Source organism: Thunnus thynnus, chromosome 4, assembly GCF_963924715.1.
Source record: "Thunnus thynnus chromosome 4, fThuThy2.1, whole genome shotgun sequence".
Taxonomy (NCBI): domain Eukaryota; kingdom Metazoa; phylum Chordata; class Actinopteri; order Scombriformes; family Scombridae; genus Thunnus; species Thunnus thynnus.
In genome coordinates this window covers 23749011-23775627 of record NC_089520.1, presented here as the reverse complement: position 1 = coordinate 23775627, position 26617 = coordinate 23749011, and the positions used below count along the sequence as shown (strand labels likewise).

The following is a 26617-nucleotide window of genomic DNA, read 5'->3' as shown; positions in this document are numbered from 1 at the left end:
AAAACTCAGCCTCCCAAAGGAAAGCCTATCTCTCCGGCTGCCAGCCGGCTACAGACATCAAGCTCTCTCGTATTTTACATAACTAAAAATATGAAATATACTCAGAATAGAGGAGGAGATGGGTTTGCTTCAGTAAGTGTCTGCTCCTCTAATAAAACTGTGAGATCAGTGCAACTTAACAGCTTTAACTTGATATCTTATATAACCAGCTGCTTTAACTGAGCCTGCTGTGAATATTTAGCATAATTTTATCTTTAGAATCATTTCTTTAATGACATTTTCAAATAGATGAAGGTGAGTTTGTATGTGCCAGTGTGCATGTGTGTGTGTGTGTGTGTGAACAGAGGGGCTGAGAAGACAGAGCCTCTCACCCAGTGTGACACTTGAAGCGTATATCAGATTAGACTGGAGGCTTCAACAGATGTTTGCTAGGGACTGAACAGATGTTTCACTTACAAATAATCACACATAGGAACACACGCACAGTCACATACACACGCACACACACACACACACACACACACACACACACACACACACACACACACACACACACACACACACACACGCACATACACATTCGTACACCCCACCTCTTGTGTGGTAGCTGCTAGCTGTCCCTCCAGGGTGGCCACCCTCTCCAGAGCCACCCGAAGCCTCTCACGCACCTGACAAACACACCAAGAACACACAGTGTGGATAATTTAGGAAGAGATTTTAAACCTGGCAAAGGCTTATTTACTTCAAATGAAGGGGAAAACATGTATTTTATAATAGCTAAAATACTAAAAAATTCTCATATCTGCTGTCATAAAAATATTGTATCATTTCTTCTTTTTATTGATCTGTTCCTACTCCTCCTTAATTTGCTGTTGCTTCTGTTTGCTATTAATGAAAACTCAACACTCTTTCCATTTGTTTCATATTAAAAGCCTTTCATTATTCACAGTGCATAAAGCCTTTAGGCTGAAACTACTACAGGAAGTGCTGAGGTTCATTAATCGAAGCTTTAAGAATATGGCTGGCGATTTTCTATATTTTTCTTATTGTAAACCTCTTGACTTTGTACTACACTGTAAATTTCTCAAAGAACTTCAGTACAAAGTCAAGAGGCTGTGATATTGTTACGCGCTCCCCCCTGCTGGTTATAATGTGCATCTCGTCTGAATCTAATGAGTGTTCTGTGCTTTTTCCCTTCAGGTGTACCTGGTCTGGCCTGATTGGGGAAAGCCTACAGAGGGGGCTTGGCTCATTCTCTTTTTCCTCCTGGCCTCAGCAGCAGCATTCTGAGATGTGACCAGTTTGAATTAATTCCTTTCTTTTGTTAATTCTTTGTTATTATGGGTCTGGTAGTCCTGTTTTCATAGATTTATTTCTGTTAGGTTTAATTCTGGGTGGCTTTCCTTCCTTTTTTAAATTTTGGCCCGCCCATCATTCTTCTGTTACCACTTATTTTAAATAAAAGAAGTAATGAAAATAAAAATTATTGTTTTTTCTGCTACTCCTTGGCTTTTTGAATTATGTTATTAACCTCTCTTACAAAGAGCCTTTTTTGGGGGTCATACGGGTATGTAAGCACAACGAGCTAGCGAAGCTCTGTAAACGGAACGGTGTTCCCACGCGTGTGCAGTGGCACCTACCTTACAAGAAACTACGTTTTAAAAAAAAAAAATGCAATCACACTCTTTGTGGCGAAGGAACAGGTCACTCAGTGCAGCAGAGTGGCTCACTGGCATTTAATAGTTTTGGGACAACAACAGAGGCTGATATATCAGGCTTTGGATACATGCACAATACTTGTAAGTAGGACCAATTCATTGTTGGTTTGGCTCTGCACATTTGATTTGTTGACAATAATAAAAATACAGAAAATCGCCAATAAGATGAGAGAACAAACAGGAAACTAGAAAAGGCAATTTCTGAGGAAATTGTGGTGTGAATGCTGGCTGTTGAAAGGCTGACGCTAAACTGGATTGCTGGCTTTAATTTGGATGAAGGAGTATGAATGAGTTGGAAAAGTGGGAAATGGTTGAGTCAGATTAGGAAATCTCAATCAGCTGTGTTGAATATTTTCAAAAAGTACAAATGGGACTTAAAAGTTGAATGAAACTCCTAATGTATGAAAGATGACGAACATTTTAAGATTTGAATGGAGTATGAATCAGCAGATAAGAATTGAAATTACATGAAAAAGCAGCTGAAGCGGTATGAATAGTTGGAAAAGTAGGAAAGGGATGAAGGATGCAAAATATAAAGTAAGCAATGAAAGAAGTTCAAATGGGAGTTTTAGAGCAAGGACTTAAATGACCTTAAGTGTACTGAGGAGTTGAAGTTTCCTTTAATTGTATTTGTTGGAATAAAGAAAAAAACATCAGCTGAGGTCTAAGCCCTGACAAGAGCTGAACTATAAGCACTGTGATCAGTGATTGTTGGGAGATTTTGAAAAAACAAGCCTCATCCTGAGCTTCCTGTTAAGATACAGTTACTCTATTGGGGCTTTTATTTTGAAAGACAGCCTGAGTTCCCTGTTAAGATACAATTGCCTTCTGGGGCTTTTATTTTAAAAAACTAGATCCATCCCTGTTAACATACAGTGACCGTTGGAGGTTTTCCTATTATAATAGTTACCATCTTGGGCTTTTATTTTGAAAATTGGAAATGACACTGTGTGTGTGTGTGTGTGTGTGTGTGTGTGTGTGTGTGTGTGTGTGTGTGTGTGTGTGTGTGTGTGTGTGTGAAGTGTGTAGACTGAGTATTTAACTGTCAAATTAGCCAATCACAGACAGGTGTGTCAGTTTCTGCCGAGACTGAGGTTGCATCTTGAAATTCCGTACTAACATGCTACTTAGTATGCTAAAACAGTATGTGAGATATTTTAGTATGTCCGAAACATTAGTATGAAACCAATAGTAAGGCAATTGCATATAAATCATAATAAAATACAATGCAATGCAGTACTGACGACAACAACAACACCATAACAGACAATGTCAGTGACCAAAGCAGCTCTGGCGTAAAGTCAATAATGCTTCAATTTAAGTGTAAGTATGAGGTTTCACTTTGCTAGGCGTAATATATTTTTTTAATTAGTATTGCACATGTTGGTAGAGGTGAGGTTGGCCTGGGCTACCATGGTTACATGTCTCCAACCTCAGCTCAATGCCTCTGAAAAGATACACACTACTGTTTATTTACACAAAAGTATGTTGAATGATAGAACACATAATGAGTATGTAGTGCATAGTATGAGATTTTGGGCGCAGCATGAATCACAGGTTGCTATGGTGACAGGGCCCCTCTGTGCCAGGGGTGAGACCAGCACCCACATTCATATCCATTGGAATATTCAGCCCCTATGCCAAAATTAGTCAAAAAATCAGTTTGAGCGACCAAAGACTTCGCTGGCAAGACTGATGTATGATATATGTCCATATGATTTAAAATAAAGGAGCTGTGCCAGGTTAAAAGTCACCATCATCTCTGTTTTTGACACAGAGCTCAATGAGACTTTTATACAGCACTCTCTGCATTTTAGGCAATTTATTCAAAAACTGTGAGTCCTATTTCCATTGAAGTAACATTGGATGAGAGAGGATGAATTTGTCTACATTTGGATGTATAAATTGTGCTTGTAGAGTGGAAGCTGTGGGAGTTGGATAATTATGTGTTTGATAAAATTTGAAGGCCTAGACCCAGATGCATGATGTCACTTTGTGATACTTTATAAAAGTATAAAAGGTAGAAAGAAGAAAAGTCACAGCATTAATATCCTTAGAGAGCTGAACATTTTGATATTTGAATGGTTTCTGTAGCTAAAAGTATGCAGAAGTAGTAGTCAAGCAAAAGACGTACGGAAGAATAATAAAACTTAAAGAATAGTGTGAAAGCTTTCACCCTAATTATAATTGATCAGGATTAATTAGTGTGTGAGAATAACAATTCTGTTAAAAAGACAAACTTTTTTAACATGACTGTTGTTGTACAGATGAAAATACTATGTTGTGAAGTTACAATATGAGGCAATTTATTTGTTAGAACAGACTGTAGTCCTTATATGTGTGTGTAGGCGTTTGTGTGTGTCCACCTTTTCATCCAGAGCCTTGTGGTGTTCAAACAGTGACTTCAGAGCTTTGAGGACCTCCACCTCGCTGGAGACTCCAGATGGAGGGGGTGCCTGTCTCTTCACCACTGTCATCCTCAGACTGCGTTCGTGACGAGATACCAGACACTCCAGGTGCTCCAACAGCAGCTAAAGCACACACACACACAAATACAAGCATTCGCAATGGAAGAGAATACTCATTTCCAGCATCGAAACATTGTTTGTTTTCATCAACATCACGACACACTTGTACTTGCACTTGCATGTGCACAAGCTCACTCACACACACACACACACACACATACCCTGGTGTTGTTCCTTTCAGCTTTCAGTTCAGATATTTCCTCCTCTTTCTCAAGCAGCTGCTCCCGGCATATGTTCAGCTCTTTCGTCAGGGTGGCAAACTCCTACACAACACACACAAAACACCCATGCAGAGGTTAATACTTTATCACTGAAAGTGGGAAAGTGAGCACAAATCGCATGGTGCAAACACATGTGGGTGTGGCCGACCAGCTTCTGCAATTTTGGTGACAAGGGGCACAAGCACACTCCTTGCAGTGAGCAGCACTCAGTGAGTACATTGGAGGAGGAATACTTTATCAGCAGGTGAAGTTGGGGCAGTATTAGATAGTCTAGACAGTCCAGTCCAGCTTCTCCTAAAAGTAAACTTGTCCAAGAGATGCTGTTTGGGAAATGTTTTCTGTGCACCTGCGATAAGAGGTGGTCAGAGCTGGTGGAAATATAAAAGCGCATTTCCATGACAAACTAGGGACCAAAATTGCACCGTCCTATCTGATCTGCATAAACACAACCTCAGCTGCACCAACCTGCCCACCTCACTGCCCACCTCTGGGACATTTTTTAAACCATACATGTGTAGCAGCAAGCACAACAGGAAGTGATATATAAGCTTTATAAATTATATGATGAGGTTTAAAAGAATGTCTAAACATACAGTATATTTTGATGGTCAGATCAATGCTGCTTTCATTACATTGTTTAAAAAAACAAATACAGTTAAATTGCTGTGTGACAACAATGAGAACTGGGCATCTTATTATTTTTAACAAGCAGACACATTCAAGAAATATAGCTCCCAATGATGGTAGGACTTAAATTAAGACCAGATTATTCGAAATAAATTCTTGTATTTCACTTGAGAGCTATTGGATTTATTGATGCTCATTTGTCACACTCCTCGATGTTGACAGACGTCTATGCACTTCACTGAAGCTTTTAAGCACTTGCAGCACTCCAGATGTCCTTTGTACAGTAGCCACATTTGAAAAGCTTGACTGATGAATGACTTTAAGTCAGACCGCAATGGTTTCTGGTGGGTTGGGTGTTGGGTGGGAAGCAATTTTCAGTGTAGCATTCAGTCACTTTATGCAAACTTGTGGCACAGCACAGGAACAGATGCGCCTCTAAGATGTTATTGAACTCTTGGACAATAACATACTAACATGGAGTAATTTTGGCAACAAAGTAACATCAAATAATTGTATTCATGCATTGTAGGCATGAATATATAATGCTATGAGGCATTATGGAACAAGGACTTCCTAAGATTTGAAGGGAGAGTTCACCCAAACATGACAATTAAATCTCTCTCTGTACCTCCCCCATGTCAGCTGGAACACCACAAACACACCAGCCAAGCAAAGCTTAACTTAGTTAAGCACAAAGACTGGAAACAAATGGAAACAGCTACCCTGGCTCACTAATTAAGTCCTTATATCTTGTTTTTTAATGAGTGAACTTTAGAGGTGCTAGTAGGTGGATTTTGTTATCTTTGAAAAGAGCCAGGCTAGCTGTTTCTCAGCATTTCTAGTCTTTGTGCTAAACACAGCTAATTGGCTGCTGGCTACATCTTCATATGTACCATAGGTATTGATTTTCTCATCTAACTTTCACAAGAAAGTGAATTTTGAACTATTCTTTGAAGCTCAATGAGACAAAAATGTGTCTGCTATGGTACATATGGGAAAACTACCCTTCAGTACAGAAATGCACTTCTCCTGTACCTCCTGTCGAGTGTGCAGTGTGTTACTTCATGTAACTCCATCACAGTTTCTCCCAGACGATTCAAGATTGATTCAAGACAGCTCCACAAACAACAACATATTGCAAATGTGATGGACATTTAACTCTCTTGTGGAGCAAGAGTTGGCTCCATTAACTTTAATAGTTTGGGAGAAGAAGGCTGTGATGGAACTGCAGCGCTTACCTGCTGTGTGTTTGGTTTTTATAGTGTATAATATATAAACTTTAATGGCTTTTCACCTGGCAGTAGTAGTAGTCGTTTAAAAATCATAGTTGTCAAATGTGTGTGAAGACATTATGACATATTACTGCATGAAAACACAGTGATAATAGTTGGCTACAAACCAATAATGCCATTAGGATTATAGAAAGACTTTTATGCAGTCTTATACTCCATGAAGTAGTGAAGATGACCCTTAAGATTGTGTGCACAATTAGAGTTTAAATAGGAGAGTATTTGAATATGTTGTCTTTGTATTAGTAAGCTTTTCTGTGACTGACAATGTACTACACATGATTTCTTTAACTGAATATCCACCCAGCTGCAAAGAAATATTAATAAATCTTTATGGACATTGCATTGTCAGATGTCTTTTGCTGAAAATGATATGTTTCACCTTTTCTGGTCTGGGATTATAAAGTCTCCACATCCTGTCCTGCTCAGATAAATCATAGCAGTGTCAATTGATCCTCACACAAGTCTCTTCAGATCAGTGAGAGAAAAAGTAAAATGTCAGAACCTGCTCTTGTACTTCTAGTATTTCAGTATCCATCTCTAATGTCTCTTCACTGGACCCAAGTGCAGTGAACACACACCACTTCTGAGTTCAAAAACTTTATATTTCTTTTCTTTTTTCAGGTCAACAGAAAACAAGAAAATCTACTGCCAGGATGGGCAGGTACACTAACTGGACTGGCCACAGACAAAGGCACTGAACTGACTAAACAAGGTATAAATGGTGAGCATGGCTGATTAGGCTGATCAGTCAAAGGAAACTATGGGCCATCAGTCCCCGCCAGCGGGATTCCTGCCCTCTGGCGCAGATATTGGGGAAAGCCCAGGATAGTTTTCATGTCAGAGGGCTGGCCCCATACTTAAACCACTTGCCCATATGATTTTCCATTCTGTCTGCCATCGACTAGTTTAACACAAGATGAGAAGCCAACATTATTGCCAGTGACTCACACAGTGTCTGCTGGAAGTTGATGTTTTAATATTTTCTGTGGTTTGATCACATTGCAGAGATTGGGTGGCTGTTTGTTTACTGGAGTGTGTGTACACCTGTGTGTAGACATGAGAATGTGTGGTCCTGTTTTTGTGAGTGTCTGCATGTTGTTTGAACATCTCTTGATGCTTTGTTGGCATTTCCTGTAAGCTTGGCTTTATTCCAAACCAATACCCAGAGGCTTATGCTTTCTCTCCTTGTCTCAAACACACACACGATTTTAAAGTCTTGGTGCTCCCTGTAGCTGTGACACTGCAGACTCAGTCTGATGTTTCTAACAGAAAAATTGGGCGTAACTAAGAGATGTTTCTTTAAAGTTCAGATCTGGAATATTCCATGTTGTCGCTGTTAAACTATAGCAACGAGGCATTGCCTGCTAGGACAGCAACATGCCTGTCAATTATCTGGGCCTGTCAGCAAGGCCGGTGTGACTGAAGTATGAAGTATGAAGAGTGTCTTCAATCATGAGAAATGCATAAATGTCCCCATTGCAGGGCAAGACAGATTCTGTTCTGTGTCATATATGTCAATATGTTATGAATATTCCCTCTACTCTGGACCTCTGGATAGGACACAGACAGTCCTTTTAATATCATGCTGATATCATATAATATAGTTGAGTAGCTACAACAGAACGTATGTTGCCATATGATATGATAAATGAAAACTTTTAGTATGAAAAGGTCACTGGGCATAAATACAATGCTAACACAAAGTTATTGTCGGATGATTATAAAATATTAGAGTGAGGTTAGAAATTTCACACAAAATTGTTAAGTATGTTAAGTTCACTGTTAATTGCTTATATGTTTCCTGCTGAGTAATATATGTGACACATCTTCTGTAGCATAATCAATAACCAATTTCAGAAAATGGTCAAAAAAAAGTGACAGAAGTATTAATGCAGATTTCCTTATTTTTAAGATGATAGACTGAGTATGTATCCTCAGATATCTGACAAGCGCTTGAAGTGAATAATAATCTTTTTTTGTTGGAATCTTTTTTTGTTGGGGAACTGAAATTTTACATTTCAAATAAAGTTATGTCTGCACATCATGTCTCTGCTCTTCCCCACAGCACACACTGCTGTATCACGCCTCCATGAACCTGGAGTCTAAAGCCCTGTGTGATATTTATTGAACAGACACACCAGTCTAGAAGCATAAATGCATCATAAATGCATCTAAGTTGGCCCTGTGCTTTTAATAACCATACAGATGAGATATAAAAACAACATTACATCAAGTGGGACAGGCAAAAAACACTCACAGTCTTGCTGAGCTGAGATGTCAATAATGATCATCTAAATCAAGGGATTCAGATCTGAGAAAAACACAAACACACTCAAACTCTTAGATTCTTGGATTTCTGTTGACCCTGCCTGTCACGCTGCTAGTGAGAAACAAGACGGTGGAGTGGGAGGGAGCGACTGAGGAGGGAAGAGAGATGGAAGGAGCGAAGGGAGGAGAGGAGAAAATGGGTCAGCTTGTTTGATTTACTTTCCCTTACTCCACAGGGGCGCACGGTGCATCAATAGACAGGAGCTCAGCCCAAATCCACCAACAGATGTTAGAGCTCACTGTCTCTTTCAATCACGGCAAAACCGCTCAACAGGACACTTCTCGCTCTCTCTTGCTCATCTCTCTGCCTTTTAGGAGCTCTCTGCATCTCCCCAGGAACTGTCTCAGTTCTCAAAAAAACAAAAACAAATGGGAGAAACATGAAGTGACAAATAATAATAGATAAAGGTATGAATACATAACCTTTGTTAGGAGTATTATATAACAGAACAGACAAGCTTAGAATATAACAGCACATCACTGGGCGGCTGTGACTCAGGAGGTAGATCGGCGTTCGATTCCCGGCTCCTCCAGTCCACATGCCGATGTGTCCTTGGGCAAGACACTTAACCCCACTGTGCCATCAGCGTATGAATGTGTGTGAATGATTAGCTTCCTCTGATGGGCAGGTTGGGACCTTGCATGGTAGCCCCTGTACCCATTCAGCGTATGAATGTGTGTGAACGGGTGAATGTGATTCGTAGTGTAAAAGCGCTTTGAGTGGTTGGAAGACTAGAAAGGCGCTATACAAGTACAGTCCATTTACCATTTACCACTGTCTAGACAAATGAAACTCTGTTTAATTTCTCAAGGCCTCTCCAATACCTTCCCTCTGGTACATACACACACAAACACACACGCTATCACTGTGTGCACCATGCAATCTTAACCCCCCAAAACCACGTGAGCTTTGAAAATCCCAGGATGTTTATTCAACTTCACACAACACTCAGATACAAGCGCAGCTCTTTGACAACACAACCTAGACATCTGTCAGAGAGTATATCACGTAGAGCAGAGAGAAGGTTCTGGGCGTCTGGAGGAAGCCGCTCTTCTGCCTCCAACCACAATGTGAGATAGCAAGTGGTTACCAAACACTGCTGAGCCCAGACATTGTAAAGGGATTTTTCCCCTTCGCTTCCTTAAGCAGTTTGGGATTAAAGGATGAAAAAAAAAATGCTGTGAGTGTGTGTGCAGAGAGAGCGAGAGGGAGAGAGAGAGAGAGGGAGAGAGATTGGAGTGCAGTCGGATAAAAAAAAAAACGGAGCTGAAAAATTTTACATTCAATCTCTCTCACACACACACACAATCCAAAAGTATGAGTTTTTTTTGTGAATGTGCTTATCCTGTACTTGCTTGCTTGTGTGTGTGTGTGTGTGTGTGTGTGTGTGTGTGTGTGTGTGTGTGTGTGTGTGTGTGTGTAATGTGCTCAGAGGTCAGCACTGTGGAGAGTTAACCTACACCACACACACCTGAACTGTGCTTGAAATCGCTCCCTCGTTCACTCATTCACTATTCCCTGAACTGTATAGTGTGTATTCAGCAGTAAACCAAGCGTTTGGTTATCTGTCATCTCAGGAGCAAAAGGCAAAGCAAGGCATTTTGGGATTTTTAGCAATGACTAGTGTACATACTTTAATGGTGTGCATTTTCCATTCTTGTGTAGGAATTTCTAAGTGCACCTACAGTACATACAAGGATGGGACATGAATATAGTGCACTAGGTAGAAAATATGAATGAAGTGAAACACGGACTTTATCCAACGATTTCTGCACTGTCTGATGAAAATATGCATGTGAACTTAAATGATCAAAAATGATAATTTTCACCATTTTCAGTTATTTCCTGTAGGGTGTTTAATAATAAAGCTGTGCTACCAGTGTGGGACAATGCCTCTAAAACAGGAAGCAGCACTATCATATGCCTTGAAGGTAAAAGTACAGCTAGTGAATTTAAATGTTGCTCAAATTTTAAGTATAATCTCTTGTGTAGCCTGATAGATGCAGGATTTTTCGAGCCGATACCAATATTGATATTTTAGAGTTTAAAATTCCATATTGTCTTTTCACAAACATAAAACATAAATGAACATTTTTGATAAGGTCCCTTGAATGTGTGTTTTTACACATTTTACAGTTCAAAAATAAACTTTATCTCTGGTGGATAAACTATAAAATGAGGACACTGTCTCAAAACATATCTTTGGCATTTCTGTACTTTCTGTAATTTCTTGTCATTTGGCTGACAATACGCTGATACTGATATATCTGTAAAGAGCTAATATCAACCAATATATCAGCCTGGCTGTTTTATCAATCAGTCTCTAATCACTTGTCTTGAAGATAAAATATTAACCGAATTAACTGTTTCTTATAAAATTATGGTGATATGATGATTTGATGAATGGTGAACATTCTCTGTTTAAAAGGCAGCTGGAAAAAGAGACTGATAGCAAACTAAACCAGAATACCTCTCTGATTGTAGAAATTCTTTTCTAAAAAAAAAAAACTGAGAACAATACTTAATCCAAAATCTATCTTAGCCTAAGATAAAGTAAAATCATATCAGATGTCAAAATGTACTTTAAAAAAGTATTAGCTACTCAATTACAGTGACAAAAAGAACTTTTAATGCTCTCTGTATTTTTCCCTCCTGACCACATCACTGCAGTATCCAACTGCTGGTGATGTTTGTTCTCGCAGCCCCGAGGCTCTAAAAACTCATAAATCAAGGGACTACGAAACACAGTGTCACTCACAAGAGAAGCTGCGAAGAAGACAAACCACGCAGTTGCCTGTAAACATTGTCATCCTTTTTAAGGATAGCCCTAGGACAGCAAGTGAGAGTGTGAGAGATGGATCCATCAGGTGCTTTAGCATATAACAAACCACCTGAGAAGACATGAACACTACTGACAAAATAATTATTTGCAATGCATCTGTCTGTCCATTTTGTTTGACATATTTTTCTAAATGTTGTTTACCAGTTATTAACTGCAATGCAATGCAAACAGACAATATGTTGCTTTTTGAATAAGGGATTTGCATTTCTCACTTTCCCCATTTAGAAAAACTCTCTTCCTCTTAACACAAATTTGCATTCACGACTGATCTCTTTGACTACACACAGAGTATAACTTTCAGCAGAATAGAACAAGTTCAAATCTGTTCTCTGCAGGTTGTTGAAACAGAAAAAACACGTTGTTTTAGACAAGGCAGGGCAATTACAAAACAGTATACATGCACACTTGAATGCATCACAAATCACAGATACAGTGAAGTATACTTTTATATTCATGCACAGGTTCTGACTCTATGGCAGCAATACTTCTGATATGTCAGGGTAGATTAACAAGACAGGAGACCGAGGCCAAAACAGATAGAAATCAATGTTCACCAAAGCCTGAAAAAGGATGATACTGTAGGGGGTATCATCTCTGTCAGCATCAATTGGTGGGGGGACAGGAAAAGGGGAGAATATGTGGTATGTGATATCACCAGCAGTCAGACTGAACAAGAACACATCTTACACAAAGTAAAATTTTGCTGCATTTTGCATTTAAAAGATGCTCATGTATTAGGATTGGAACAGCTCAGTGACACCTTGGGATTAGCCCTTTTTTTGTGGTCAGAGATATTAGATTGAATATGAGACACTCCCACTGACAACCCAGCAAAACTTGAGTAGATGAACTCTGCATATTTCTTCAGCACATGAGTGGGTGTAAGTTAATACTGTCTTCCCATCAAGACTCAACAGTCAACAAAATCACTTAATTAGATTCGTCTTTCCTGCATTCCCCCTTGTTGTCTTTCAGTAAGAATGATGCAGAGAAAGATTATTATACATAAGTTTAGACCTTCACTTAAGTATCTCAGTAATGTCTGAGTGAATGAAGTCCCTCACTGTATTGTCAAAACAACCAGAAACTAAGGTGGAAAGTGTTTGAGCAATTCTGTAGGAATGTGGTACCAGTTCTTCAAGGCAAATGCAAGCTCGGAATCACCAGTTTAACCCTCAGAAATGATCAGTTGCTATGAAGAGGCAGAGATAAATGCAGATACCGCTGATAATTCATCAGAGATCCTATATATAATGACTGAGCGCACCAAACGACACTAAATTAACTCTGATGTAAATCGCGGTAATTCACTAAGGACTGCCACACTGAAGATGAATGCAGGGTCGGAGACTGGAGGATGAGTGAGTCCCCGAGGAGATTCAGATATCACAGCTCTGTAACTCTTCACCACTGCAGAGAGAGAGTGAGGCAGCACACAGCGGAGAGGTGGACTCGACCTTCCTCCGACAGATCCTAAACCACCATGCACCACCACCACCACCACCGCTGCCGCAACACCTCGCCTGAGTGTTGGCCCTAAGTAGGCAGTGAGTAATCTGTTTCCATGACGATGGCCGCAGTGTGCAGGGTGGTGTCATGGCAATGGCTCATTAGGAAAATGAGATGTTTGAGCAGCATATAAACTTTTGCATGAAAGTTTCATCAGGTGAATGCAAATGCACACACTGAAACACAAACATGCACAAAGCCGCTGAGAGATATTCATTCTGTATGACAGCGTGACAGCTCTTGAGACCGGGGAGAGAAGCCGCTGACTGCTGCACTTGACAGATCTCCACCCCAACTGGCGCCCTGCAGGAGGAACGCCTCTCACTGAAAACTTTTCTAAAAGCTTCCCTGTCTGTTTCAGAATTCACAACATTGAAAGCAAATTTAAAAAAGCCAACGCATTCTTCTCCTTTTTTATACTTTGTGGCTGAGACAGATGTAGTAAATATAGGCTTCTGAATAATCATTGTGAGATGTGAGCAAATCAGCCTAAATGAAGCACATTAGGGATAATGCCAAGACTGACTGAAGCCGTGCCAGCTCTGGACTCACTTCTAAAACGCTGATAACACAACAGCAAATATGGTCGGTGTAAATATAACTTAGTAAATCCCCTCCCTGAACACCTTTTCAGGGTTTACTTGGAAGATAGGTGATTTCTAGCACAAGTGGATCGAAAAGAGTTCTAACAACTTTTGAAGAACTTTAAAATGAAACCACTGTAAAAATGTGCATGGCAAAAGACATTTAATTAGCCTGATTATTGGCCATAAACCTGATTAATCCAGCAAGAGTGCAGCGCTGACACATCAGCTCTGTCTCTCCTTCTTTTTTTCAAAATATGCTTTTCTTATGGTTCAGCATGCAAGTCATACATGCATGTCAAATCCCTGCAAGTTTTCCATCTTCCTCCTTCTCTCCTCTGTGCCCATCACAGGCCTGTGCCCAGAATAGCATCCATTCATGTATCCTGGTTTCCTTGCAAAACAAAAACCTGCAGCAGAAAAGGGGACAGAGAAAGAGAGGAAGGACGAGAGGGGGAATACTTCCTCTCCTCGAATGAACGGAGAAACACAAAAAGTTTTTGTTGTGCTTCATTAGAGTCTGACTCGTATGCGTGCCATAATAAACATACAGTAAGCCAAGCAGCCACAGAAAAAAGACCCCATCAGTCATGCTCCATCAGTGCATAACAGATATTTATCTCCTTTATTTTCTTGGACAATTAGAAGCTGAAAACATGCAACTAGCCACATTAACCAGTGAAAAGTCTTAGTGGAAGGGGTGTGACTGCAGAGTAATTTCTAAACCAATATGCTATTTGCATCGCTGTGAAGCATTAATAATTCTTTGCAGCTTGATTGAGGCATGAAAAAAAGGAGGAGGAGGGAAGGGAGAGGTGGCGAGGAGGCCATATCTCAGTCGTAGAAAAGAGACATCAGCAGTGAAATCAATACTCGGGCAAGGACATGTGGAGACCGCGGAGAGAGTTATATGAGCTGGAGACAATCCTTCACTGGTAATATCCACATGCTGCACGGGCGCTGAGTCCCTACCTGGTACATGTAGGTGTTAAAGTGGGTCCCATTCTGAAGGTGGATCTTCACTGTTGGGTTCATTGTGAAGGCTTAACATATCAGATCCCTTAAATAGACCCCCCATAAACAGAGAGAAACAAGAACAGAGGATGAGGAAGGTGGAAAAAGAGGGCTTGTTTCCCTGAGTCCTGCTCGACACTGAGTTTCAGCAAGGCTAGATGAGATTCCTGTGCTGCCCTCCGCCACGACAGCAGCGCTCCGCTAGTCAGACTGCTTTAACTAAAGCCAACAGCCCAGGATGAGAAGGGAAGGGGGTTTGGAGAGAGAGAGAGAGAGAGAGAGAGCGAAAGATGGATGAACAGGGACAGGGAGAAAAGGGGGGGCATAGTTGGGGTAAACATGGATTATTTTGATCAGAGAGAAAGACAAAATGGGACAGAAACAATGATGATGAAGGGAGGAGGAGGAGGAGACAGAGCGGCTCGTAGTGATCAGCTGATGGAGGAAGGAAGGAGGCAGGGTTTAGGGAAGGACTGCTGGGGGTTCTGGCCACCTGTTCTCTCTATTGCTCACTCACACACACACACACACACACACACACACACACACACACACACACACACTCAAACACATGCACGCAGACATGCAAGCACTCAGAGGGAGTTTTTTTAAGTCACATTTGGAACCAATGCCAAGAATTAGCATGAAATTAAACGCTCTATTTCCTCCTAATAAAAACTCCAGTCAGCTTACTCAACACAAATTCAAGAGACCCATTTTCCTCCAGCATGACATTGTGCGTACTGATTCTTTCAATTTATAAATGGCAGCCTGTTTCCTCCCTCCTCTCTCAGTAGGGTTTCACAGTGCACACACTTGACTGGAGTCTGAAAGCCCTTGAGGTGCTTTTATACACCAAAGAATATCAAGTATACTTTGTCATCACATTGTTAGTGTCGCCTGCAAACTACAGATGTCATTTGATTCGCAGTTTTTAAACCTTTTTTGGTGCCATGACGCTCTTGAGTGTTACATAAAACTGGTATTGTACACCTGATAATTGTACTGTCGAACATGTGGCATAAAGTTTTATCAGATTCTACATTAGTGGGTCTCATTTTAATCATCACTATATAACATATTCATAATTCATATTCATTTAAGAGCCTTTATGACACCCAGACAGGATATTTATTACACATCTGAGTCAATTTATTAGTCATAGAGAGCACAACATATTCTGAGAAAACCTTTGTATGATATTTCATGTGGCTCTCTGGGACTGAGATCTTCAAAACTACAAATGTTTAACAGAAAGCCTGTGTTACAAGTTTGGTGTGTGGAGTTTGAGATGTGAACGTTATCATGCAGATATGGTCTAAGAATGGTCTATATATGCTTCCTAATTGCATTGTGGGAAATGTAGGATCCAGTGTTTTTGGAACTTGACCCATTCTAAGAAATGAAAGTCAGCATACTGTATTTCAGCCTCTACGGCCACTATGTTGATTGGCAGGTTGGTTGGTTGGTCTACAACTTTGGTCCAGACTGAAATATCTCAATAGCCATTAAATTGAGGCTATTGGTTAAATTGAGGCTAAGAATAGGTCTATTGGTAATCCCCTGACTTTTCCTCTGGCACCACCAGCAGGTTGACAATTTTGGCTTTTAATGAAATGTCTTGACAACTATTGAATGGACTGCCACAAAATATGGTATATACATTCAGTTTCTCTATCAGGATGAACTGTAATAACTTTCACTAATCACTTTTCCTCTAGCGCCATCATTAGGGTCAAAATTTGGTTTGGTTTGTGAGCAAAAACCTGCAAAACAAATCAGTTGTACTTTGTGTTTAATGCTGTATAGTAAATGTTAGCATGCTTAACACGCTAAACCAAGATGCTGGATATGGTAAACATTAAACCTGCTAAACATCAGCATGTTGGCATTTTGATTATGAGTATGTTAGCATGCTGGCTTTAGCATTTAGCTCAACACTGTGCCTCACACAGCCTCACAGAGCTGCTAGCATGGCTGTAGACTTGTTAATCTGACTCCTGCAAGTCCCCACCTTAATGGAAATGTTCCGCTTAAAAATTTGTTTCATAATTCATTAGAAACAAAATTCTAAAAAAGTCCATTCTCCCGTAATTTCACTGACACTGCTACTGTTTCTAACTCTTAATCAGTTGTAATGAATGTTTTATGATCCATATTTTATATTTCAATCTGTGCAAATGTTTTCAGGGCAACAACTATACGTGATATTGTTTTTTGTTAGATTTTGAGCAAAAAGCTGGAGCATTCATTTTGTAGTGTACATATGCTTCTGGAAACTGGTTCAGCGTGAGATGCCAGACATATTATAGTAGAGTGAATCTATGATTAAGCTATGAGCAATGGCTAATTAGTTACAACTGATTTGACTGTTCATTAATTTCTTTCTGCATTCCTCCTCTTTTCTGTCATTAATTCTTATCCCACTGTTCGACTGTGCTTCATCACTCACTGGGCTCACCCACTCGCTAATTCTATTCTCTATGCTCAATCATAAAAAATAAAAAAACATTAAAATGCCCATTTAGCATCATAACTGTTGGGAGTGACAGTGCAAAGACGCAGAAAGAGACAAAAATGGTTCCTGTCTATAGGTCTACATGCTTGTACCTGGTTGTCAAGGAAACAAGGGTTCACTAGAGAGACATAGAGAACGAGAGAGAGAGGAGCAGATGAATCAGTGAGACAGACAAGTCTCCACACATCAAAACATCCTTTGGTGACTGTGGTGACTTCCACCATTAACTGACAGTGGCTGACTAGGCTTGAGCCTCCGTGGTATGTCCACTGAGTAGCCAAACATACCAGTCACTGCTGACGTGTAGGTTAGTGGTGAGACAGAGACCCCTACTGGCAGCACAAGGTACTCACACAAAATAGTAGCAAACCAAGTACACATGTTCACACAGATACAGGCAACATCTGCATGGGAGGAGTTGAAATCAGCTATTTTGGAGAAGTCACAGGTTTTTCAAATGAAAAAATGCTTAAATTGTGTTTGAATTACTGCACATACATTTGTTTAGGGCCATGATTAAGAGGAAGGAGAGGCAGGAAAACAAGAGTGACGATTGGTAATAATTCACATATGGTGATAGCTTCTCATCCTTGACATCAGCGGGAGTCAGACTTGGCAGAATCTGTGATTTATAGTCAGAGGCAGAAAGACAGAAACATTCAAACAAGCGCTTAACACACACACACACACACACACACAGCACATCAGCAGCACTAACAAAAACACAAGAAACTCGACACATTTAAGAAGTTGTTTTCTGCTGCAGAAATAAGATCCCTCTGACTTTTTTAAAAAAAACTGGCAGCCTCTCTACTTCTCTCCTTCTTGCTACCTAGGTCCTTCTCCTCTTGCTGCTGATTACCTTGTTCACACTCTATCCACTCCAGCTCCTCCACGCTTGCTCTCTCACCCTTTTTTTTCTTCCTTTGCTCTTCCTCTCTTCCCTATTTTTCTCAAGCATTGCTAATCTCAGCTGAACCTTCCCTCAACGGAAAGCAGCCATTTTACATCATAACATAACATGGAGCAGAGGGCAACTCCTCATCCCACCAACCACACAGAAATATACACATATATTGTATAATTATGTTTAGTGTTGATGATAGAGAACTGAGACTGAGATAAGGTTGTAGTTACATCTTTTACCACAAACCAAATAAAACAAAAAATGAATTAGCTGCCTTATCTTTGACCAAGATTCAATAGTATATTTTTAAAATACATTAAAACACATTGTCACTCGTAAATCAACGTAATTCTATCATTTTTAGGGCTGCAAATAATTATTTTCATTATTATTTAATCCATAGACATATCGGTTAATCATTTTGTCTGTGAAATGACAGCAAATACTGAAAAATGTCACCACAATTTCCAAAAATTCAATTTGCTTGTTTTTTTCTGACCAACATCACAAAACCTCCAAGATAATTAGACGTTTGAGAAGCTACAACGAGCAAATGTTAAAATAGTTGCTGATTCATTTTCTGTTGACTGATTAATCAATTAAATAACTTCAGGTCTAATTATTTTTTTGCAAAAACATAGAGGAGGACATGCCATTTGTAAGCACTGAGTAGTGTCTGCAGAGCATCAAGCCTCAAAAACAATCCACCAATCACATGAGGAGGGCATGTATGTAGCCTGAGAAGCAAAACCCAGGGTAAGAGAAGTCCACCAAGTGCTCGCTGCTACTAACAAAGCCGGTTAGTGAGAATTTAGCAAGTCACTGAAATTGCAACTGTAAAACTGTAAAAGTGACATGTCCCCCTATACCCAGCGGGAATTACACCCATGTATTTACACATATTGCTGTTACCCTGCTATGTCAGACACATTCATTGCCCTGGGAAGCTTTATCCCTCCTTCTTGATCACCACCTTCCTCATCGCCTCATTCTCTTGCTCCTCCTGCCCTCCTCGTTTTTTTTTTTGTTTTTTTCAGCCTCTTCTGTCACCTCCTCCCTGTCTAAAGCACCTGTGTCAGCTCTGTCTCTCTCTCCCGCTGTCCTCATCACTCAGTCGGAGTGCCCGGCTTAGCTCTCTCCATCTCTCCTTCACTGTGTCCTCTTCAAGCTCCTGGTCAGCCCAGAGGGAAGCCTATTACTACCACAATGAACACAATCATGGCAAACAACAGATGCACTTACAAGGACTGAGTGTGTGTGTAAACATGTCTACATTCAACACCAGAAATGTGAAAATGTTCTTCTCTTCCTATATTTTATTCTCACATCTTCATAAAAATGCATGAATCTTATTCTGTTTAACTACTGCTTCAAAACAATGCTAAACCAATTAATGATACACAGTTTCAGTCAGGTCTGGCTGATTATTTTAATATATACACCCCTACTATACACAAACACACGGACTCATTCACTGTAAAATACACAAACTAACGCACGCATACTCCTGAGACCGCACAAACACACACACAATTCAGTCCGTCCCAGCTGCTCTGTTTTTGCAGATGAAAGTCTATCATGGTTGTAGAGGAAAGTATGAGATGCATCAAACAAAGCTGTATTAATATTAATCTTCCTATTCACTCAAAGTGTAAATAAACCAAACTGCTCCGAGGGTACGTCCGGCATAATTTCTAGTAATCTCCTCTCTCTCCCTCAATACTTGATGTAGCTAAAAATGGATGTGAGTAATGAGTAGCCTAGGTGTTTGTGCATGTTTGTGGAGGTCAGGAACACTGCTCTTGCCCTTCACAAACTGCAGTGGCAGAATGTAACTCTACACCGCTGAGTGTGTGTGTGTCTACAGTAAGTCTACAATAACCGTAAGTGTAATGACAGAGGCACGACAAGCACCTCTCATGGTGCCTGGAAGTGAGGCGTCACACTGCTGTCCTGTCCTTCTCCTGCAGCCTCTGTCCTTCTTAAACATGGATGGAAACATGGTGTGTGGGGCTGAATGCAAAACCACCTTCGCTCACCTGCTTTTTGCACACTGCACACCTTCTCGTCCGGGTGTGATGGGTGGTCGTGAGCACTGGCTAGTTAGTTACAATTGATTTGGCTGTTAAATGCTCCCATCCGTCAATTGCTCTTCTATCTTTCCTAGCTACAGTACACTTTATCACTCATTGATTCTGCAGTGGGTTCCCTTCTCATCTACAAAATTATTGTCCAGCCAGTGATACTTATAAAACTGCTCATAGCCTTTGGGAGTGTCAGTGTGTGATGGTAGCAAGAGGAGAATGGGGAGCAGGAAAGAGAGAGACAAGGAGAAAGAGAAAGAAGCACGACTTTCTCTCACGCAGGTTCCTAAAATACTTTGCTTTTCTTTTCATCGCTCAGAAAACACACACGCACACATATACCAGCCCCATGTAGCCTAAAACGTCACTTTCTGCAGGGTCTGGTGTGTATTCAGATACACATATTAAAACCAACGGAAACTTGAGCTTGAAAGACTTAAAAGGAACAAGTGACAATGGTTCAAAGAGCTCAATTTATTTTTTGTGAGAGGTGTACAAAACTGACACCATACAAGCCCTCCTCCTCGTCCACACACATACACACACACGTTTCATTAATTAGCATGTTGTTTGATTTGGGATATAATGTAATGCTGAAATTATATTGTGTGTTAGTGACTGAAATGCTTGGTGGCTGTTTGTTCTGATTAGACCTCTGGACAACCGGAGGACACATAAGGCTCTGCCACAGGCTTAGGAGCATGAACACTCACACACATGCGCACACACTCCTACATTTACACACACGCACACACACAGAGCAGCAGCAGCAGCACACAGCTCTTTAAAAATGATTTGCCTCTAATCTGGTCCGTACTATAGCCATGGTATGAAGCATTGCAGCCTTGTGTGTGTGCGTGTGTGTATGTATGTGTGTGTGTGTGTGTGTGTGTGTGTGTGTGAGTGTGTGTGTGTGTGTGTGTGTGTGTGTGTGTGAGTGCACGCACACATCCATCACAAGATCACAAGGCCCTGGATGATTTATTTATGAAATGTGATTTTTCTTTCTGGTGCTCTCCAGCCTTGTAACTCAAGCTCACACGCTCATTCACACAGTCACTTGCTTGCGCACGCACACACACACACACACACACACACACACAGACACACGCGCGCATGCAAACATGCGCACACACGCACACACACACAAATACACACACACACACACACACAGTGGTCACTCTCAATCATACTTTGCTGTTACATTGATGTACAGTATTTGCTCTACGAAGAAATTATTTTGTTTATTTTGGGATATGAGGATTTAAATCCTGTGTGTGTAATATGCACGTTTGGAGGGAACGAGGTCATTCAGCACGTGTGTTTGCGCATTGTGTGTGCGTGCGTCTGTGTGTGCGTGTATATGGTTAATGTAGCAGTCCCTTATTTTCCCACCGGTTTAATCCCTCACCCTCACCAGTCCCGCTCCTTATGACTCAAACAGTGGCAGCTCATTTTCACTGAGAATACAGGCGCTTTTAATGTCATTCTGCATGTGTGTGCGTGTGTGTGTTCTCTAATATTTTCACACTAACAATAATCCTGAATAGCACCAGGGTTGTATTCAGTACACTCTTCAAGGCCAGTGGGTGAAAAAATGGAGGAGCTAGGAGGAAATATTTATGTGAGTGGGTGTGGCAGGGATTGCGTGAGTAACTTCTCTGCCACTTCTTTGCTCTTTGTGTGTGTGAAGTGAAACCAGTCACACTGAGTGACTGAGTGAGCTCATCTGTTCTGGGGGTCTATAAATATTGTAGATACCATGTGCCTGCAGTAGACCTTCTTAGCAAGCTACTGTATGATGTCATCCTGGCACACCTCTAACCAACACACACACACACAGCTGTGCTGCCAAGGCCCAATATCCATGGCAACGCCGGGGTGTGGTAGGTAGGGATGCAGCGCCCACGGCTGTTTAATAAATCCATGAGCTCCAACACTAACATCTTCAAACTTGTGTATTTCCTTCCTTTGTTTCTACATCCTTCATTTTTTACATTCCTGCACCTTTATTCCTCCTATCTATTCTTTCTGTCAGTCCTTCCTCCATTGTATTTCTTCCCATTTATCTGTTTCTTTTATCTCTCTTTTTAACCATCTTCACTTCCCGTGTGGGATTTCTGTATGCTTTGTGAATCAAAATCCAGTCTTCTTCTCCATTACGTTCATTTGGACGATGGAAAGATAGATGATTTTAGGGCTTGGTGATATACTGTAACCTGAAATGCGTACAAAGATTAATTGTCACATTTACCTTAGTAATGGTATACAAAACCTTATATATCTTTTTAAACACATCTGTGCACAAGGTTTTCCATTCCTCTGGTGGAACTCTTATGTGTACAGAAAAAAAACTTGGATTATGATTCTGAGTAACATTTATTTAGCATTCAGTAGTTAAGAACCCTTCAAGCCATTTGTTTGCTAAAAAAAAAGGAAAATATGTAAAAAAACAAAAAAAACAAAAACTGTCTTCCTTACTCTTTTGTAGTAATTTCTTTTTTCTTTGCCAAGCACCCTTCCATCCTTTTATATGACATTATGTTTCAGGTGATGGAACAAATTGCTTGTGTCTTCACTATTTTCCACCTATTAACATTTGGTTTTGTTTGCTCTGTGTTGTGTTTACTGGAGCCAATGCCACCAACATGGCATATTTTTTTCTGTCCCAGCTCTTCCTAATCTGCACACACACCCTAAACTGCAATTTCTCCAGCATTTGAGTTCTCTATGTGAGTTAGACTGAACACTTATGGTTAATTACATTATTTTAAACTGTAAGGTGGAACAATGCTGACTCTTGGTCTGCAACTAACAATTATTTTCATTATCGTTTAATCTGCCGATTTTATTCTCAATTTCTCAGTTAATTGTTTGGTCTATTAAAGTCTCCCTCCTCTCAAAAATGTGTTTTGCCTTCTGCTACTTTACTTGGATGTTTGAACTTCACTATGCAGAATGATGTATGTGCGGAGTTTGACACTAGAAGACTGTTTTTACATTTATGTGGAGGCGGAAGGTTTCTGTCTGAAACAGGCCGTCTTAGTTCCTTTCTCTTTAAGGCCCCCCTCCTGATGAGCCCACTCTTTTCTGATTGGCCAGCTTTTCGAAGCTTTACTGAAAATGTCAACTTTTCAATACATCTGAACATGTTTGAACCAAAATCTCATCCAAAATATTAGAGCGGACAACGTAAGCAACACACGTAAAAACCTTAGCAATAACCTTAGCAACCGAGGCTATGGAATGGACAGATGTTTATGGGCATACGCTACGACGCATGACGTCAGCTTGTCAGCAAGTATGAAAAGATGTCACAACTGAAGCGTTCAGAGCAGGTTGCTTTTGACTTGCAGGGAGCATTTCTACATGCATTAACCTCAAGTTTTGGAAGTCTGACCATGTTTAGCATAGATATCCGACAGATATCATACCCATGTACAAATAACAGAAAATCACAAAAAGCATAATATGGCCCCTTTAAAGACAGAAGAAAATCAGCAAATATACGCATTAGAGAAACAGGATCCAGTGAATGTTTGGCATTATTGTCTGAAGTATTAATTAGAATGATCATAGTAGTTGCAAATCATTTTTCTGTTGATTGAATATTTAATTAACCCACGTGCAGGCACATGCTGATTGACAGTGACTGTGTGTAATATAGGGTTAGAGGTGATTTGTTGCTGTTCTTTCAGATTTATTAAAGGGGCGCTCTACAAATGGTCTGAAATAATTAATTCACCATACACATGAATGTCACTTATATTAGGTTGGTGGGAGATTCATAATGTCACTTTTGGCAAATTTTCAGTTTCTTGCCCATCCTTAGCTGATGGGACAAAGTAGACAGATGATGGAATATGCAGCACATACAGTACAGTATCTACACTATCTTCTTCCTTTTTGTTCTCTCCTGGTCAGTCACTACTTCCACCATCCTGCCCCCATGAACGGGGGATCCCTTCACACTGCCAGACCCACTAACACACTGAGCTGCTCGGCTTTGGCAGCCGATCAGAAGCAGCCATCGAGGTTGAAGCTTCACATGCCAAAGAATACGCATGCACACACACGCACACACACGCACACACACACACACACACACACACACACACACACACACACACACACACACACACACACACACAATTAAGCAAAGTTAAAGCTTTCCTATGTGGCTACTTACACCTGGTATTAGTAAGAGCCATGACTGAAGGGATTATGCAGGACAGGTTGGCTTTATACATTAAAAATATTAATCACACTAATCACATTTGAGAAAACACACACACACACACACACACACACACACACACACACACGCATATGGAGTTGCTGACAGTTGGTGTCCCTCGGGACAGAAGGTGTCAGGAAGTCAGCATCATCCCCTCCCTCTCCCTCCCCCGTTTCCATGGAGACTAAATTTGCAGTGCTTTGAGAGGTGAGGAGGAAAGAGAAAACCCTGAGTCCGCACGTGGACATGCACACTCGCAAAGCATTTATGGAGTCCGACTGACCGACAAGCGGAGATGTTGAGTAAGTGAGAGGACAGACAGCAGGACTGCAGGATATTGATGAGTTTACAATACTGTATATTGTATATGTGGATGACTGTGGGTGATTGTGGGACTTGCTGGCGCTGTGCCCTCAGGGTGAGGGGGAACACTGGAGGGACGGACATATATTCCGTTGGGTCAGCATTAAACAAGCTCCAACTGTGGTGTATTCCCACTGGGGTATTGTAGTGTGTAGTCTGCATGTTTGTGTGTGTGTGTGTGTGTGTGTGTAAGTCTGTGTGTGTGATAACAGGGATGTACCGCAGGGATGAAATGTCATTTGTAGCGGGGAAGGAAAGGAGAAGTGATTTTGCCAAATGACAGGAATAAAAATAACCTGACAAAGATGACTAAGACTGAACAGATGTGCAGACCTGGCAAACACACACTTACACACATTTAGTTGATCTTGCAGTTATAATAAATGGCCATTATTTGACACTGAGAGCATTAACCTCAACTCTTAAAATATTTTTTCATCTTTCCATCTTTATTATTTGCAAATATATCATGTCTCAGGAGATAAATAGCATGCTTTTTTATCAATATAGTTCAGTTTCATGAATGAAAAAAAAAAAGAATAAACTCTTGCAGAGCTGTGGAAACATTCCCCAGGGCATGTCAGTTTAAATGCTCTAAATCAGCCAGACAGGATTTAAGCAGCTGTTTATGGAGGTTTGCCAATCAAGAGCAAGTGCAGTTGTGCTGCATTACATTAACTGTTAATCTGTAACTGGCTGTAAAGATGGATGGCTTGTTAAAACGGCAGGAATACTAAACCTAACCAACGGATCAGAATTTGGCAGTTTCTCTCTTAAATATCTTTAAACAAATTATGATATCAATATTTTAAAAATCATAAATGCAGTATGAAAGCGCTCGATTAAATGTTGTATCACTGTTATATGCCGCTCACTGTATTCTGTTATTTACCCTTACCCATACTCCTTGATATGTTGAGTTGTTTATGAGCATGCAGGTCTATTTGGCAACCATGGAAACAGTATATTATTACAGAAAAATGATGACAGATGACAATATTTTTAAAGAGAGAGAAAGAAAAGAAGTCTCATTTACAATAAAATGACTATTCTGTCCGTGTGTGTGTGTGTGTGTGTGTGTGTGTGTGTGTGTGTGTGGCACATGCTACAATGCACCCACCACCCTGGCAAACATCTACAACCAATCTGGACCAATTAAAGCACAAGAGTTCTGGGTGACTGTGTGTGTGTGTGTGTGTGTGTGTGTGTGTGTGCTCCCTCCAGGGTACCCACCCCCCATTACTGTCCTCACGAAAGATGGAAGAAAAGAGAAGAAGAACAGAAGAGAAGAGAAGAGAAGAGAACAGAACAGAAGAGAACAGAAGAGAAGAGAAGACGTTTCCATTTGGTTGGTGACACTAGATGCTGACATGCCAGCAGTAGAAGAGAGGGATGGCTGAGAGAGGGCTGAGAGAACAAGACATGGAGAGAGGAAACAGGGGATCAGATAGGAGAAAAAAATGAACAGATCACAATGACAAAAGGATGTGACTGAAACTGGAGAGGCAGAGGATGGAGAGGAATATCGGAGGATGGCAGTCGGAAGTGGAGAGGGGGATGGGAGGAGAGATGGCACTGTCTGATGCAAGCTGCCGAGCTTCATATGACCTTTATGTAACTGAACTACAGGCACTTCCTCTCCGTCTCAGTCTTTCTCCTCCTCTCATTCACAATTGTCTTCCCTCAGTCTCTCATTTGCACGAGGACACATGCTTTTAGCCGCCTTCATTAAACTTGAACGGAGGAGACAAGTGCATGCCCACTCCCTCGACTTGCTACCACACCACTGTACACAATGGTTACAGTTAAAATGTTCATTTCATTTTTGTGAAATTCCAAACAGT

General features: G+C 40.6%; 1 protein-coding gene across 6 annotated transcripts in view; it reads right to left on the bottom strand.

The window, feature by feature from the left end:
- The window catches only part of ppfia4 (PTPRF interacting protein alpha 4), a 58755-nt gene that overhangs the window by 16849 nt on the left and 15289 nt on the right, over positions 1 to 26617 (bottom strand). For all 6 annotated transcript variants that reach the window (XM_067587746.1, XM_067587747.1, XM_067587751.1 and 3 more), the window contains exons 3-5: positions 4408 to 4509; positions 4085 to 4249; positions 594 to 668 (exon numbers count right to left, since the gene is read on the bottom strand). In XM_067587746.1, coding sequence (XP_067443847.1) covers positions 594 to 668; positions 4085 to 4249; positions 4408 to 4509 — 342 coding nt within the window. The remainder of the gene's footprint in view (positions 1 to 593; positions 669 to 4084; positions 4250 to 4407; positions 4510 to 26617) is intronic.